Here is a 14,970-nt window from a genome sequence, read left to right on the forward strand (position 1 = left end):
GGTTTCTTCTTTTCTGCTTTTGTGATTTCTTGCATGCCTCTCCACACTAACGATGGGCAAAATGAAATAACAATGAAAGCAGTTCTCATGCAATTTGCATTAAAAAAGAAAAACAAAAGACACACTGAGAAGGAACATTGACCTTTACCTTTTGGTATCCAGTATTTACCCTTTGTCTCATGTGGTGGACCTGCATTGTTTGGGAATTCCTCTGAAAAATGTCAGATTTAAGTCCTGTAACTTAATCTAAAGCTGATTTCAATAGCCCTAGTCTAGACTAATGACAACTATATTTTGCAAAATCTCGCCAGTAAGGAACATTTGTCACTGTTCAGAGCATTACAGTGAGGATATACTGACCTATGAGGAGGTGTCCCTGTACCATCAGCCGCCCGAACGCAAGCGTCCCGTCGCACTGGTCGGTCCAGCGAACAGCGGACACGATGAACTGAGACAGAGACTGTTGTCCTTAGAGCCGGACCGGTTCACCGGTGCTGTTCCACGTAAGACTGTGCTTTTCTACAACTTTAAGTACTTTTTCTACAACAACACGTAATATGCATGTGTGCACGCCATCAGCGTTTTCACAGATTCACTTTTTTTTTAAGTTTATGCAGAGATGATAAAGTTTTTCAAAATTTTGGAACCTAATATTTGCAATGGTAGGGAATCAATCAAAAGCTGAACAATAACTTTATTCTAGCCAAAACAATCTCTGTTACTTTAATTTCCTGTTATCACTGTAAAGCTGCTTTGAAACAATCTATATTGTTAAAAGCGCTGTATAAATGAAGGTGACTTGACTTGAACTTTGGCATAAAGTTATTTAACATTAAACTTAACCAAAATGGCTCACTAACTACATAAGCAGCATCTATACAAAAATTAAATGTCATAAGAGACTGATTTGGAAGGTTTACATACACTAATTAAGATTTTTAAATATTTCTAAGAAGTCTCTTCTGCTCATGGATTTATTAGATGTAATTAGATATAATTAGGTGTAATTAGATGTAAAATACAGCAATATTTTTAAATATTATTACAATCTAAATTAACTGTTTTCTATGTAAATATATTGTAGTGTAATTTATTCCTGTGATGAAAGCTGAATTTTCATCATCATTACTCCAGTCTTCAGTGTCACATGATCCTTCAGAAATCACTATAATATGATGATTTGATGCTCAAGAAACTTTTCTTATTATTATCAATGTTGAAAATAGTTTTTGCTACTTGTTGATACGTGATGCTCTACAATTTTCCTAGTTTTAGGTAATAAGATTATGATAAAGAATAAGCTAGGATGCATTAAATGTAAGTGAAAGTAAAGACATTCATAATGACAGCTGAAAACTCATCTGTTCTTCGAGCACTTAACCTCGTAAAAAAATGTATATCCTTTTCTTTTCCTTGAGTCCTCCCTTGTCTATCTTAAGCTACTCTAAGCAATGTCTGAAATTGTATTTTGGGCACTTCTTGAGTTGTTTGCCTCTTCATGAATCGCTTGCTGTATTCCTCGTTTGTAAGTTGCGTTGGATAAAGGTGTCTGCTAAATGATTAAATGTAAATAATATTACAAAAGATTATATTTCAAATAAATGCTGTTCTTTTGAACTCTATTCATTAAAGAATCCTGAAGAAATGTATTACATTTTCCACAAAAATATGAAGCAGCACAACTGTTTTAACATTTTTAATAATAATGTTTCTTGAGCAGCAAATCATCATATTATACTGATTTCTGAAGGATCATGTGACACTGAAGACTGGAGTAATGATGCTGAAAATTCAGCTTTGATCACAGGAATAAATTACATTTAACAATACATTCACATAGAAAACACATTTTTTTGTTTTAACTGTATTTTTGATTAAATAAATACAGCATTGATGAGCAGAAGAGACTTCTTTCAAAAACATTATACAAATCTTAATTATTCCAAACTTTGGAAAGCAACTCATCACATTGTAACCATGCACATAATGCTGCAAAATCCTGTCTATGTAGGCAGTTTTCTAAGCTTTGGAACCGAACCAATCATTTCCTTAAGAACTTAGTTGCATATAAAACCATGAATTAATGCATACAAACAGACATTGTTTATACACTGCCTACTATTTTGCCATAAATACAGGTGAAACTCGAAAAATTAGAATATCGTGCAAAAGTTATCATTTTGATGATTATGGCTTTCAGCTTATGAAACCCCCAAATTCAAAATCTCAGAAAATTAGAATATTACATGAAATCAATTTAAAAAAAGGATTTTAAATAGAGAAATGTCTGCCTTCTGAAAAGTATTATCATGCATATGTATATAGTTATATATGCCTACTAAATATATAAGTGTCACCTTTTAATTTGAATTACTGAAATACACGAACTTTTGCACGATATTCAAATTTTTCGAGTTTCACCTGTATCTATTGTGTATCTTATATGTGATTTTGCACACGTTACAGACACCACACGAAAGCCCCGCACGCACGAGCTCAACGGAAGAGAGTACAACTTTGTGTCACGTCAGAGCTTTGAATCTGAACTGGCTGCGGGGAAATTCATCGAGTCGGGCGAGTTTGAACAGAACCTGTACGGCACAAATACGGATTCACTCAGACAGGTTGTCAACTCAGGAAAAATCTGCCTTCTGTGTCTGCAGCCCAGGGTAAGACTGCCTGAGGAAGCTTTACTTGTTTTACCAAGTACAAGAAGCATGGAATTGGTTTGCTTTTTTTTTTTTTATTCATATCACACACGTCATACGGCAAACTAGAAAGGTTAGTCAAGTAATAATACATAATTGACAATTTGCAATAACACTGCAATTTACAAATTCACTACATAACCAGCAAAATATGAAACCAGAAAGGAAATATAGCCTAATGTATATAAAATACATTTTAAAAAAGAAGCTGTGAAAATGTGAATACACATCATCAAATAACTTTTATTTCATCAATTTAATTTATATGCACCATTATAAAAATGCATACTAAAAAAGAGCAATCTTTATTTATCTGAATATTTTATTCATTTGTTTTTTATAATAGTTTATTGTCAAGGACTCAAGGCCAACAAAAGGGCAAAAGCAAGAGCATAATTACATTAAACAAGAATGCACTAAAATAATAAATACTTTACATGGAAAAATATAAAGACTTGGTGTTGGTTCTAAAATAATAGGGTCTGTTTTTTTTCCACGTCGCATTACTGATGATCTCAGCCTTTCGTAGGTACGTCACTCACGATTGTGGTCCAATCAGATCGCTAGGCTGTGATGGGGGGCGGGGCGGATGCAGAAACCTCACCGAGTCTGCGCGCGTGTTCTGCAGCAACTGAACCCGGTCCGAGGAGTCTGAGGCAGTGCCTAGATTCCTCCGCCTTTTTTTCCTGCTCGAAATGGCATCGCCGGAGGATGTCGGAGCCAAAAGGCAAATGTTTTATGATATCGAGTGTGTAATAGAAGATTGCGATACTGAAGTTGGATACAAGCCTCTGTCAGACAGCGATGAGCTCGACGGTTCGGCGGAGGAGGAGGAACCGCGGGAAGAAGAGTAAGTAATACGTCACGTGTAACGTTAGTGTTTTTACCTGTTCTAGGGTAGACAATGTGATTTATTGCTTACTAAAGATAGCATTTTGATGCTAGATAGAAAAAATACAGTGCTTGAAAGACACCGAAGTATAAAATCATAGTGTAAAGAATAGTGTTAAAGACCCCATGAAATTAACTAATAGCCCTACATTAGAGGCGTAACGGTAACGTACACAAACAGGACGGTTCGGTAACGTTACAGCAAGGGAGAAAACTAAACAAAAATTGCTGCCTTTTTTCTTATTTTTTTATTAAACAGTTGTTTTTCGAACAAATTGTCTCTCTTTAAATGATTTCAATTATTATTTAAAATTTCTTAAGGATAAAAAAATATAACGTTATATATCTCTGCTAATGCTGTAAACTATATATTGGGAGCACTTTCTTGCACATTACTGTAATGTTAAAGGTTACAATTAACAAAGCCCAAACTATTAAAAAAACTATATGCTATTTATTTTTAGTTATAACAATCAAAACTCAAATGAAAAAACAAATGGCACACAAGCCAGGTTTTAATTTAATTAGAAATTTATTTTTCTACTCCAATTTATTTTTGAAATATAATAATTTACACAGTTACAGTTATCATAACTTGTTTTCATGACAAATTTATTGAAACATATATGAAATAATTAAGGCATTACTGACACGTAAAGTAAATATAACGAATATATAAGCTAATATAGTGCATATATTTAGGGAAATGCTCCCCTCAGGATTTCATTTCTCTAGTGAACTAACTTGCAGTGGACACTAACATGACTTGCCTGAGGTATATGAAATGAACCGTATACATTCATTTATTGCTACATTATTACTGTCTTTCTCATCTGGCAAAAATGACCAAAATCTAAATAAAGTCATCTTGCATTCAGGGGCATATCCATATTTTTGTTCAATAAAATTCTCTCTTCAATAAGAATGCCAAGTCCTCTTAATATTAAAAATAGTTGTTCATGGCTGACATAAAATAAAAGCTACATAAGGGATTTGCCCATCGATGTGTCCCACCCCAAATTCTTGTTCCAGTAGGAAAATATGTCTATATATAAACTGAAGCTGCCATGTGAATTTCAGATATAGTCCTATAGATGCAGATATGACAAATTATGCACATCACTGGGAAAAAGCACAATGAATGATCTTGTGTGCCCAAGATGGTCTGTAATACATGGAGCAAGCAGTCAGTTTCTCCATTAATTATAGAGTCTTTAAGATGGGTCTGACACTGCTATTTTTGTTGCATAGCAACAATGTTTTACCAATCTGCCGTGGGAGCTGTGCATGCATAAACTCTGCAAAAATACACGTCTGGTTTTGAATGGCAGTCAATGGGAAACGATGCTCTTTGCAGCCAGACGGTAGTTATAGCATTGTTAACCAGCCAATCTTCGACCCTTTTTGTAAACTAATCATACGAAGATCCTGATCTTACAACATTCTTCTTCTTCTTTTTTTTAACTGGACTCAAAATATTGCCAAACAACATTTATGGGGCAAAAAAAAAATTGTGATTTAAAAAGGTTTTGCTGTGGTTGTTTGTAGGGCAGCATAATTTGGACATTTATCTATCAATCTGACTATAAAGTAATAATAATTATTAGTTCTATTATTAAATAAAAAATATTTAACAAAATAAATGTTAGTATTGTAATATTTCAGTGTAAAATATAAAATTGAGTAAGTCTTTTTTTTTTTTACAGTACTAATATTTATGGCAGTCTAAATTCATTTTCAAACGTTAAACCAACCTTTTATTTTGGTGAAAATCTGATGGGAGCCCTTAAATCTTCATTTTTAGTTGTTGACGACAGCCTGTTTATAAGTGTTGCTTCATTACAAGTTTGGTAAAATGATTGGCACATCTTGTCTCTTCAAATGCAAGTTGTAAGCAACCGTGCAGAGATTAGGGGTGTGCGATATTGTCAAAAAATTATATCTCGATGTTTTTTGGGATTTTGTCGATAACAATGATTTGACATTTTGTTGAGTGCGTTATTGTGCTGGTACCTTGGCAGGTTTAGGGCTGTCGTGGACAGCTGACTCCTAAAGTGTTTGATATTCTTCATATTCTGTGTGGCGGTTAGTTTGCAGCAGTGACAGAAATTAAAATTTCACATAAGTTTAAATTTATTTTTACCTTTTATCTACATTTTTACGTTTATAAGGTTATAAGGGCAGTGTAGAAGCGAATCACTAATCAATCAGTAAGCATTGCTTTGACTTCTACCATCGGGCGTCTAGTATCAACAACAGTCCAGTAATTCCTCTTTGAAATCGTTTATTTTTTCCTTTTCATTTTGAACGGTATGAACACAGCCGCCAGCACATTTACATTGCTGTTGAAAACTGGTTCGCTCCCCCTGCTGCCATTTCCTGCTACTAGTTATGTTCACCACAGGGGGTGACGATATTATAATTTAATATAAATATTAAGCCCATATATATAATATTAGGGATGCACCGAAATGAAAATTCTTGGCCGAAGCCGAATAATAATGAAACGCTTGGCCGAAGGCCGAACACCGAACGTGGTGAAAAAAACATTTTTTCCATTTATTTTGCCAATTTTTTTGCATTTAATTAATTAGTAAAAATATGCTTTTTTACTATTTTGTCTTGCTTTTCAGAGAAAAAAAATCAAATTGCAAAAATACAATTTATTTATTAAACACTGAATTTTTTAAAACATTCCTGCAGATATTATTTAAACAAAGCACAATATAACTTAAAATAAATTAGTAAAATAAAAAATATATTTTTATTTTGGCCATATTTGAAGCCCCCCTTCTTGAATAGCCTATTTTAGGCCTATAACTGACTGCTGAAAGAATGTAACTAAAAAAGTGCATTGAAAAGTGCAAAAAAATATGTGAATGAACCCACAACAAATGAATAACTGTCCTATACGTAAGCTTACTTTTGTGGTTTACATACACTTTATCGTGGGCGTTGACAGGTTTGCATGGATTGCCTCAGATCATTTCAATATAGCGAGCGCTCTCCATGGCGATTTGCAGATAAGGAGTTGCCATGAGAACGACTGACATCTCTCTCTTTTCAGACAGATTACATAAACAGAGAATATTTGTTTTCGTTTTGAATTAGATCATTTAAAAGTAGACAATTAAATGATTATAAAGATATATTGCCTTTGCCTATGTGACTAGTATTAGCTGAGTTTTGTTTAAGTTTAGAGACCGTTAACGGAGACGGAGAGGCTGAAAGCACACCCTGTTTATTTTCTTTATTTTACAAAAGCACAGTTTTGTTTCGATTGTAAGTGGACACAAGTAGACGTTTAACAGTTTATTTTTTCATATTTCTTAAGTCTGCATTTAAGTGACCATAAATGACGGAGTATTTAAATCTATTTTGCTGCTATGTGAAAAAAATCCAGCAAAACGCGGCGGCGCGTTTGTCAACTACAGAGGGTTAAAAGACGCTTTACTGCTGCAAGTAAGGGTACACCGTCTGCCACAGATGCATCTGATGAGCTTCTCTTTTGTTATCTGCTCAAAGGGGGCATGTTTGCTGCATTTATAAAGCTCGCGCCTCTCACTCTACGCTGGTTACTTATTTGATCGGGTAATCAAAAACGTCATTGTTCGGTCAAATTTATTCTGTCTTTTTACTTGTTCGGCCGAACACCGAAAACGCTTTTTATGCTATTTTCGGCCGAATAATTTCGGTTGCCGAACATTCGGTGCATCCCTACATAAAATACAAAAGTAAAAAATACAAATAAATGAATATTTATCATAATTATTTTATAAATAAAATAAAAACATTGAAGTGGCCATAACAGGCAGTTTTTTGTTTGTTTGAAATTTCAAGATGTTTTGATGTTTTAAAAATAAAACATTCACGATATACAAAATTATTTTAAAATTGAAAAGATACTTTAAATGTGAAACTAAAACCACCGGTAGGTGGCGGCAAGTCACTGTTAATGAGCGAGTAATTGAGTCATTAATTCAACCGATTCGTTCAAACTGCTGATCATTTCAGGAATGGAGCATTTGATTTTCTTATTGTGCGAGTCATTAAATCATTCATTCAGCCAATTCATTCAAATGGACTGATTCATTCAGTAACGAAACACTGCTCTGTTGAGAATAGCAAAAAAAGTCTTGCTAGTGCTGTATTTTTTTTCTTCTCTGTTTTGTTTTCAATCGTTGTTTACAATGAACCTCTTTAATCTGATATAACTATTATAATCAATTTGTAATTACTAAGTGCATGCATATTAATTCTATTCATTATGTTACAGTATTGATTCTTCTGAAGAATGGGAGCCTCTCATACGTTCAAAACTAAAGAGGAACACATCCTCCTCGCCTTCGTCGTCCTTACCACGACGAAGAGGACGACCACCTAAAAATGCTTTGAGTCCCTCCCCAACGGCACCAGTGATGGGCAGCAGACCTAAAAACACCCCAGCTATCTCTTTACCTCGACGGAGAGGCAGACCTCCTAAAGACAAATCTAAAATCAAACTCTTTCCTAAACCCTCCTCTTTTGCCACAATAGTCCCTAAACCCCCGCCATTTGCCACACTGATCCCTAATTCTGCATCCGGCATTAAATTCGGCCCTAATTCTACACCAGCGTTTACAATTGGCTCTAATTTCACTCCTATAACCCTTTCCAGTCCCACATCCTCTATTAAACTGAGCCCCAATTCTACACCCATACTCATCCCGAATGCCACATCCACTTTTAAACTCAGCCCGAACTCCTCATCCGCTGCGAATCCGGCATCGATAGCCACACTCATCTGTACACCCACATCAACAACAACAATGCTGTTAGACGGGGACACCAACGAGATCAAGACGGTGAAGGAAGAGGAACTGTGGGAAGAGAAGTGAGTGAACATAAATAGAGATTTTTTTTTCTTTTTCTTTATAGGTGTAATGGGACCCAGACACATTTCAGTTATTAAATAATTTTTATCATTGAGTAATGTTTTTGAAAGAAATAATACTTTTTAGTCAGCAATAAGGTTGGGTATTGTTTGAATTTTAACGATTCTGATTTCAATTTTGCATATCGATTCTAGGGGTGGGGGAAAAAATCGATTCTTAGATGCATCGCGATGCGGACGTGGACGATTCTGAATCGATTCACAAATGTCAAAAATCGATTTTCAAAAAAAAAATTTTTTTTTTTTTTAAGATATGTAGCCTATTTATAATGACGTAATATTGACGGAACGCAAAAGACGGAACTCTGAAGCGCGGAAGTGCAGTGCCCGGACCGTCTGTCTGTGGCGTGCGCACATAACAGAGACGCGATGGCTGAGCGCGAAATCCAAACACCCTCCTCGTTAAAAGCTGACGTGTGGAAATATTTTGGCTTCTATGAAGTTGAAGGGGGAAAGGAGCTGGACAAGAGCCACACTAGTTGTAAGCTTTGTAGAATAAAACTAAAATATTTCGGCAACACGACAAATATGAGAAGCCATATGACACGTTTCCACCCAGAGGAGGAAAAACACTCGGCTGTACCAGAGCCGTTTCTCTCTATGGCTCTGGGCTGTACCGGTGTTCAGACGATTTCTGCTGCCTTGTCGAAAAATGCTACCCAAGCGCGAATCGATCATAGATAATGTTGATTCATTCTCTATTGTTTCCATAATGGTGTAAATCTCACAATATTATAACATCGTTATTTCATTTTAATCAGGGTAAGTGTATGGGGAGCATATTTGGATATTTTAAATGTACTAGCAATTATCACATTTGATATAACAAGTAAAAATGATATTATTATATGAAATAAAATTATAATAAAATTCGAAGTTAAGAGTACAGTATAATGTACTGTTTTTATTTTTAAAATGGTGTGAAAAGTAAAAATTATCATCAAATATTCATCTTTGACCTGTCAAAGTTTCCTACAAGTATCCACAGCAAGGATGCATAGATTTATGGGCGTGGTAAGCAGAAGAAAAATGAGTCTCCACATGCACCAGTAAGTAGCACATCTCGATGGGTAGCATGAATCGTCAGAACACCTGTTGTTGTTATATTATTAATTTACTACAAGTATGCTGCTAGTTCAGGCACACATTTATTTTCCTGTTGGTTCTTTGCAATGTTAATAAAATATATTGTACGTTAATTCTTTATGGGTCATTACTTTGTACTTTTAAAGCAAAGTATTTATATTCACACACACACACACACAAAAGATTCAGATAATCGATAATCGCTTTTGAATCGAATCGCAGGCCTCTGAATCGTAATCGAATCGAATCGTGAGGGGCCTAGAGATTCCCACCCCTAATCGATTCCTAATTTCGAAAGGTAAAAAGAAAAACTTAAATATCATTTACATTTAGTCTTATTGCAAAACATTTAATTGTAGCTAAATATCATGAACAGGCTAAAGAACACTTACACAAGGAACGTTTGTCTGTGGTTTAAAAATAAATACCATAGAAAAACAACTAGCCTAACTAATTTCACGCATTTTTAAATACAAGTAAACACTCTGCTAATTTTTTATTTGTCCTTTTTTAATTACAATCGCAGCAAATAAATACAACTGACTAAAGATATGATTGAAATAAAGTGTTAAGATTTTCCGATATTGATGTTAGGGGTGTCGAAATTAATCGTTTCTACGATGCATCGCGATGCAGACGAGGACGACTCGGTATCAGTTCAGTAATAGACCATAACCGGTTATACTGACGCTTTTCTGACGTCATTTCTGACGTGTGTGCTTTTTCGCAGTAGCATACAATGGCAGAGGAGGCGAGACGCGAGTGCGAGTAATTAAAAATGCTCCGAATACTTTAAAAGCCTACATCTATTCTGGGCACATTTCGGCTCTAATGAACAACCTGGAAAGCACGACCTGGAGAAGACACGCGCTGTGCGCGCTCATGTCACGCACACATAGAGCTGATTTAAGTTTCCGAACCCGATGGTCAAATTACAATTATTCTGTGCTGTTACGCGTGATTATAAATGGATGATCGTTCCCTTCAACAGCGGGCTCGGTGACGGTTGATGCGCGCCTCTCTATGGTAACATTATACTCTAATGAATGAGCGCTGCTTTTAAATGAACATTTCTTTACAACAAAATTGATTTGACCCAATTTCATTTACTAAATGGCATAAACAGGCTTTACTCCCTTGAAACTTAAACTGGAATGTCACTGTTTCTGTCAGTGCCTTCCCGAACAGGCGAACACGCGTGAGCGCACGCACACATCACTTTTGGAGTAAAAATTTAAATTGCAGATGCAGTGCACCGCGATGCATCACGATATCGAATTGAACTGAATCAATGACATGATAATCGTAATCGAAACGAACCGTGAGACCAGTGTAGGTTCACACCCCTAATTGATGTGCAGAAACTGTTTTCAAATGTAAAATAACACTGCACTTTATAAATAAAATATACATTACAAATATAGTTACAAAAGTTATTCAGTCAAGAACGAGTGAATTTTCTCTGTCTTTTGTTTGTGATTAGTGTTATTATAAAGAGCTGCACGGATCCATTATACTGATACACATTATTACAGCACATAAAACAGCGCACGAGTCGACTCGCGCTTGAATGGTTTAAAGTCATATTGAACTCACAGAGGAATCTAAATTTTTATTTTATAACAAGTATCCGATTCCTGACCTCAAATATTTGATTCCAGATTTGGAATCGATTTTCAGTTCCCAGCCCTATTCAGCAAGGATGCATTAACTTGACAATAAAGACAATTATAATTTTGCAGAAGATTTATGTCAAATAAATGCTGTTATTTTGAACATCAAGGAATCCTGAAAACAAACTGATCACAGGAATAAATTACATTTTAAAATATTTTAAACCAAGTAGAAAAAAGTAACATTTTAATAATATTTCACAAGATTTTTGACCAAATGCAGGCTTGGAGAGCATAAGAGACTTGTTTTAAAAACATAAAAAAATTGCTCTAATTCCAAACTTGTGATGCATGCACAGGAAGTAGGGCTGTACGATATTGGAAAAAAATTACATTGTGATATTCTTTATCCCAACGATATATATTGCGAGACACCAATCCAGGCTTAAGTCAATAATTACCATTCCGTGATATTAATAATTTCACTAATAAGCAAGCTTCATTACAAGTGACAAAAAGGTCATTTAATATTTTATTCTAAAATTAGAACATATTTCTGTAAACAGAAAAGCAGAACACATTTTTAAATAAAACAGCAGCTTTACACCAACTTAAAATATAACTTTAAACTAAATATATGTTTTATAAAACAACTTATAAGCATAAGATATTATGTTGGTTCACAATCTTTTGTGTTAAAGAAGTAACAGATGCAATTATGTTTCATTATTTATGTCGTTGAGAGCCTTTCTGGTAAGGTGTCACACTGGCAAAGGCATCGCAAATAGTTTTTTGTTTTGGTTGACATCCAGATTTGACTTAGAACGGCACCACAAAGCTCTTTACGACGAATTCAAAGTAATCAGATAAACTGGTGGTGTTTCCTTGTTTTATGGCCACAACTTTATAACACTCCAGGCAAAGTACCTGCTTTTGGTCAACATCCTCCTTTTTGTAGCCGAAATAGTCCCAAATAGCTGATTTTGACTTTCTTTTCAGTACGAAATCATCCTTTTCTTGCGGCGGATCCTCTTCGTCGCTCATTTTTAGCTACAGGATTGCCAGAGAATGTTGGCTGTGAGCGGTGAGCAGCGGCACAGCGAACCAATCACTGTGCAGGCATCAGGGCTCCAGACTAACTTTTTTCACCTCCGTCCTGGAACCGTCCTGAAGTGAATGTCAACTGTCCCAAAATCTAAATGTTGTTTCTGTACTTTGTTATTATCATCTATAGTTGTTAGTCACATAATAAAAACACCATTAAAATGTTTGATATATATTATTATATTTATTTAGCTCCATTCAAAGTAGTTATCTGTAAACAGGTAAAAACACAGATTTAATAAAAAGTATCAGGAGTTAAATGCTTTTTTGTATTCATGCAGAACAAACTTTTTTTTTCTTTTTTTTTACATTTATGAAAATTAAGAGAAAAATACATACAGCTCAAAACGTTTTTGAGTTGGTTGGATTAAACAATAACAAATAAATACTGGGCTCGTCCATTTTGACCCAGGCCTATGGTGACTAGTGAGTGATTTTCATTTTAGCAGTTCATCCAATAAGCAGCCCAAGGAAAGCTTTGAGTGAAAGCTTCTCAGCCAATCAGCGGCTTCTACCCCACGTGTGGACTCTTAAGCCTGCCCAGTGCCCACACTGCATCGTCACCACAAGTGATCCAATGACATGAATGACATTGGCGCGCAAGCTTTTCAAAGCAATCTCTATGGTGCTGTTTACACCTGGCCACTTCATACGTTTTCTGTGATCGGATAGCTCTCCTATCGTGAAAAGACTAGGTGTAAATGCCATCCGAAATGCATTCGAGACGGATTTAAATCCGATCACTCAAACCAATTCAGGAGGAGATCTGAGACTCATTCCAGACGAAACTGGACAAGTGTAAATGCATCTGGCTTTTGAAACCACATGTAGATTTAACTCATCTCAACCATGCTTAAAACCATGCTCATGCTCAACCTGCTGTGATAGGTTATATGTCATGTTATAGCCAGATATGACGGCTCTACTTCAGCATTACCGCAGATGAGCGATCTATTCATCAAGCCAGCGTGCAGATGAGCGATCTATTCATCAAGCCAGCGTGCAAATTACCACAAATCAAAGTTGCAGATTCTTAACACAATCATCTTCATTAAAAGTAAAGAAACGGAATGATCTCACCAGTGCTGTTGCCGCTCTCTTTTTGCGGTCTTTGATTTTAATTTTAGCTGATGATCAATAAAATGTAGCTCATATCTGTTGCTTTCGGTCACGTGAACTATATTTAATCTGCATATAGCGCGGGAATTGAAGATAAGATTTATTTCCGTTTCGAGAAAAACACATTTGTGTGTCCAGATGTAAATGGAATCGTTTTGATAAATCAGATAGCTATCCGTTCTGAGAAAACGCATGAAGTGGCCAGGTGTAAACAGCCCCATTGAGACAGACACAGACGGTAGCTATTATTTAGCAAATATGAAAAGCAAAGCAATCTGTTTTACATTACCGTTGATTAACCAGCGCAACATATTTGCGATGTCATTAAGTCATTTGATAGATGCACCCACATGCACCCGGTACCGCGGAACACGTCTCCGGGTGAGTAGCGGCCAGTGATAGTAACTATAGTAACAGCATGAGAAGACGCGCTCCGTTGTAGTCAGCGTTTGGTCGGTTAATTTTGGCATTTTCTAAGTAAGTTAGTCTAATAAGATAGTAATAAATGAACACACATACAAAAATTTCTTTCGTCCTGTAGGCGTCCTGGAGAATATTTCTGTTCGTCCTAAACACATTTTCTATCGTCCCCAGGACGATAGGACGCCGTTAGTCTCGAGCCCTGCATTGCATCTTCCGATGATGTGACTATCGCGTATGCGCACATCGCGATGTCGATGCTAAAACAGAATATCATTCAGCCCTAATATGAAGTGTGTTTGTTTTGTGTTGCAGTGTGGATGCTCCTGAAGAATGGCCAGTTCCACAGGAAGAAAGCACTGAGTTTTCAGAATCACCGAATGCAAAGAGGCAGCGACTCTCATCCACATTCCCTTCAGCCGCCATGACACAACAGAGAGGCAGCCCCTTAATACACACCTCAAAAACTACTCCTAGTCCTCTGCCTGAACTTGCACCCATAGCCACTTCTGATCATGCAACCACTTCTCAAATCATCACTACACTCAGCTTTCAACCCATTCCCACAAGCATTGATGAACCATTGACCTCTATACCCATCCCAAAACATGAACCCACCTGTGATCCCAATCTTAATCCTGCACCCATCCAGCCTTGGGTCGACAGCGACAGCGACATCAACAGTGACCACGATGTTGTCTTTCACGACAGCGATGGGATCAGTGATTCAGGAAGGGAAGAGGAACTGTGGGAGGAACAGTGAGTAAGGAAGTCTTGCATTTTTTGTGTTTTTTTGTAACTATGATTTACTTTCAAAACCTGGATGGCATTCTTCTGGAGGTTCAGCAGAATATCTGAAGGGTCATTAACACAGAACATCTTTTTGCATTTAAAAAGGTTTCAAGATATATTTTTGTCATTGCATAATTGCATTATATGTTTTGCCTCCCACAATAAAAACTATAGAGCTTTGATCATAAAACTAAACATTTAAATATCATCTTACTCAGACTTAGACTCAGTTTGCTCAGTTTGTGCCTTTGAATGAAATGTTTTTTTTTTTTTTCAAGTATGAGCTTCATATTCTCTCTTTTGA

The 14,970-nt window shown here is 36.0% G+C and overlaps 2 protein-coding genes across 7 annotated transcripts in view; one reads left to right on the forward strand and one right to left on the reverse strand.

The window, feature by feature from the left end:
* Positions 1 to 14,970, reverse strand: part of atp6v1d (ATPase H+ transporting V1 subunit D) — a 159,591-nt gene that overhangs the window by 123,443 nt on the left and 21,178 nt on the right. The gene's annotated exons all lie outside the window — the stretch shown is intronic.
* The window catches only part of pals1b (protein associated with LIN7 1, MAGUK p55 family member b), a 55,404-nt gene that overhangs the window by 29,907 nt on the left and 10,527 nt on the right, over positions 1 to 14,970 (forward strand). For 3 of the 6 annotated variants that reach the window (XM_077219492.1, XM_077219491.1, XM_077219493.1), the window contains exons 11-12: positions 336 to 503; positions 2,467 to 2,669. In XM_077219492.1, coding sequence (XP_077075607.1) covers positions 336 to 503; positions 2,467 to 2,669 — 371 coding nt within the window. Of the gene's footprint in view, positions 1 to 335; positions 504 to 2,466; positions 2,670 to 2,927; positions 3,559 to 7,875; positions 8,473 to 14,189; positions 14,638 to 14,970 lie in introns of those variants that run through there. The other 3 variants (XM_077219494.1, XM_077219489.1, XM_077219490.1) reach the window with 3 other exon arrangements.

The sequence above is a fragment of the Siphateles boraxobius genome, unplaced genomic scaffold, assembly GCF_051911475.1.
Source record: "Siphateles boraxobius isolate OS27281-9 unplaced genomic scaffold, OSU_SipBor_1 8, whole genome shotgun sequence".
Classification (NCBI taxonomy): domain Eukaryota; kingdom Metazoa; phylum Chordata; class Actinopteri; order Cypriniformes; family Leuciscidae; genus Siphateles; species Siphateles boraxobius.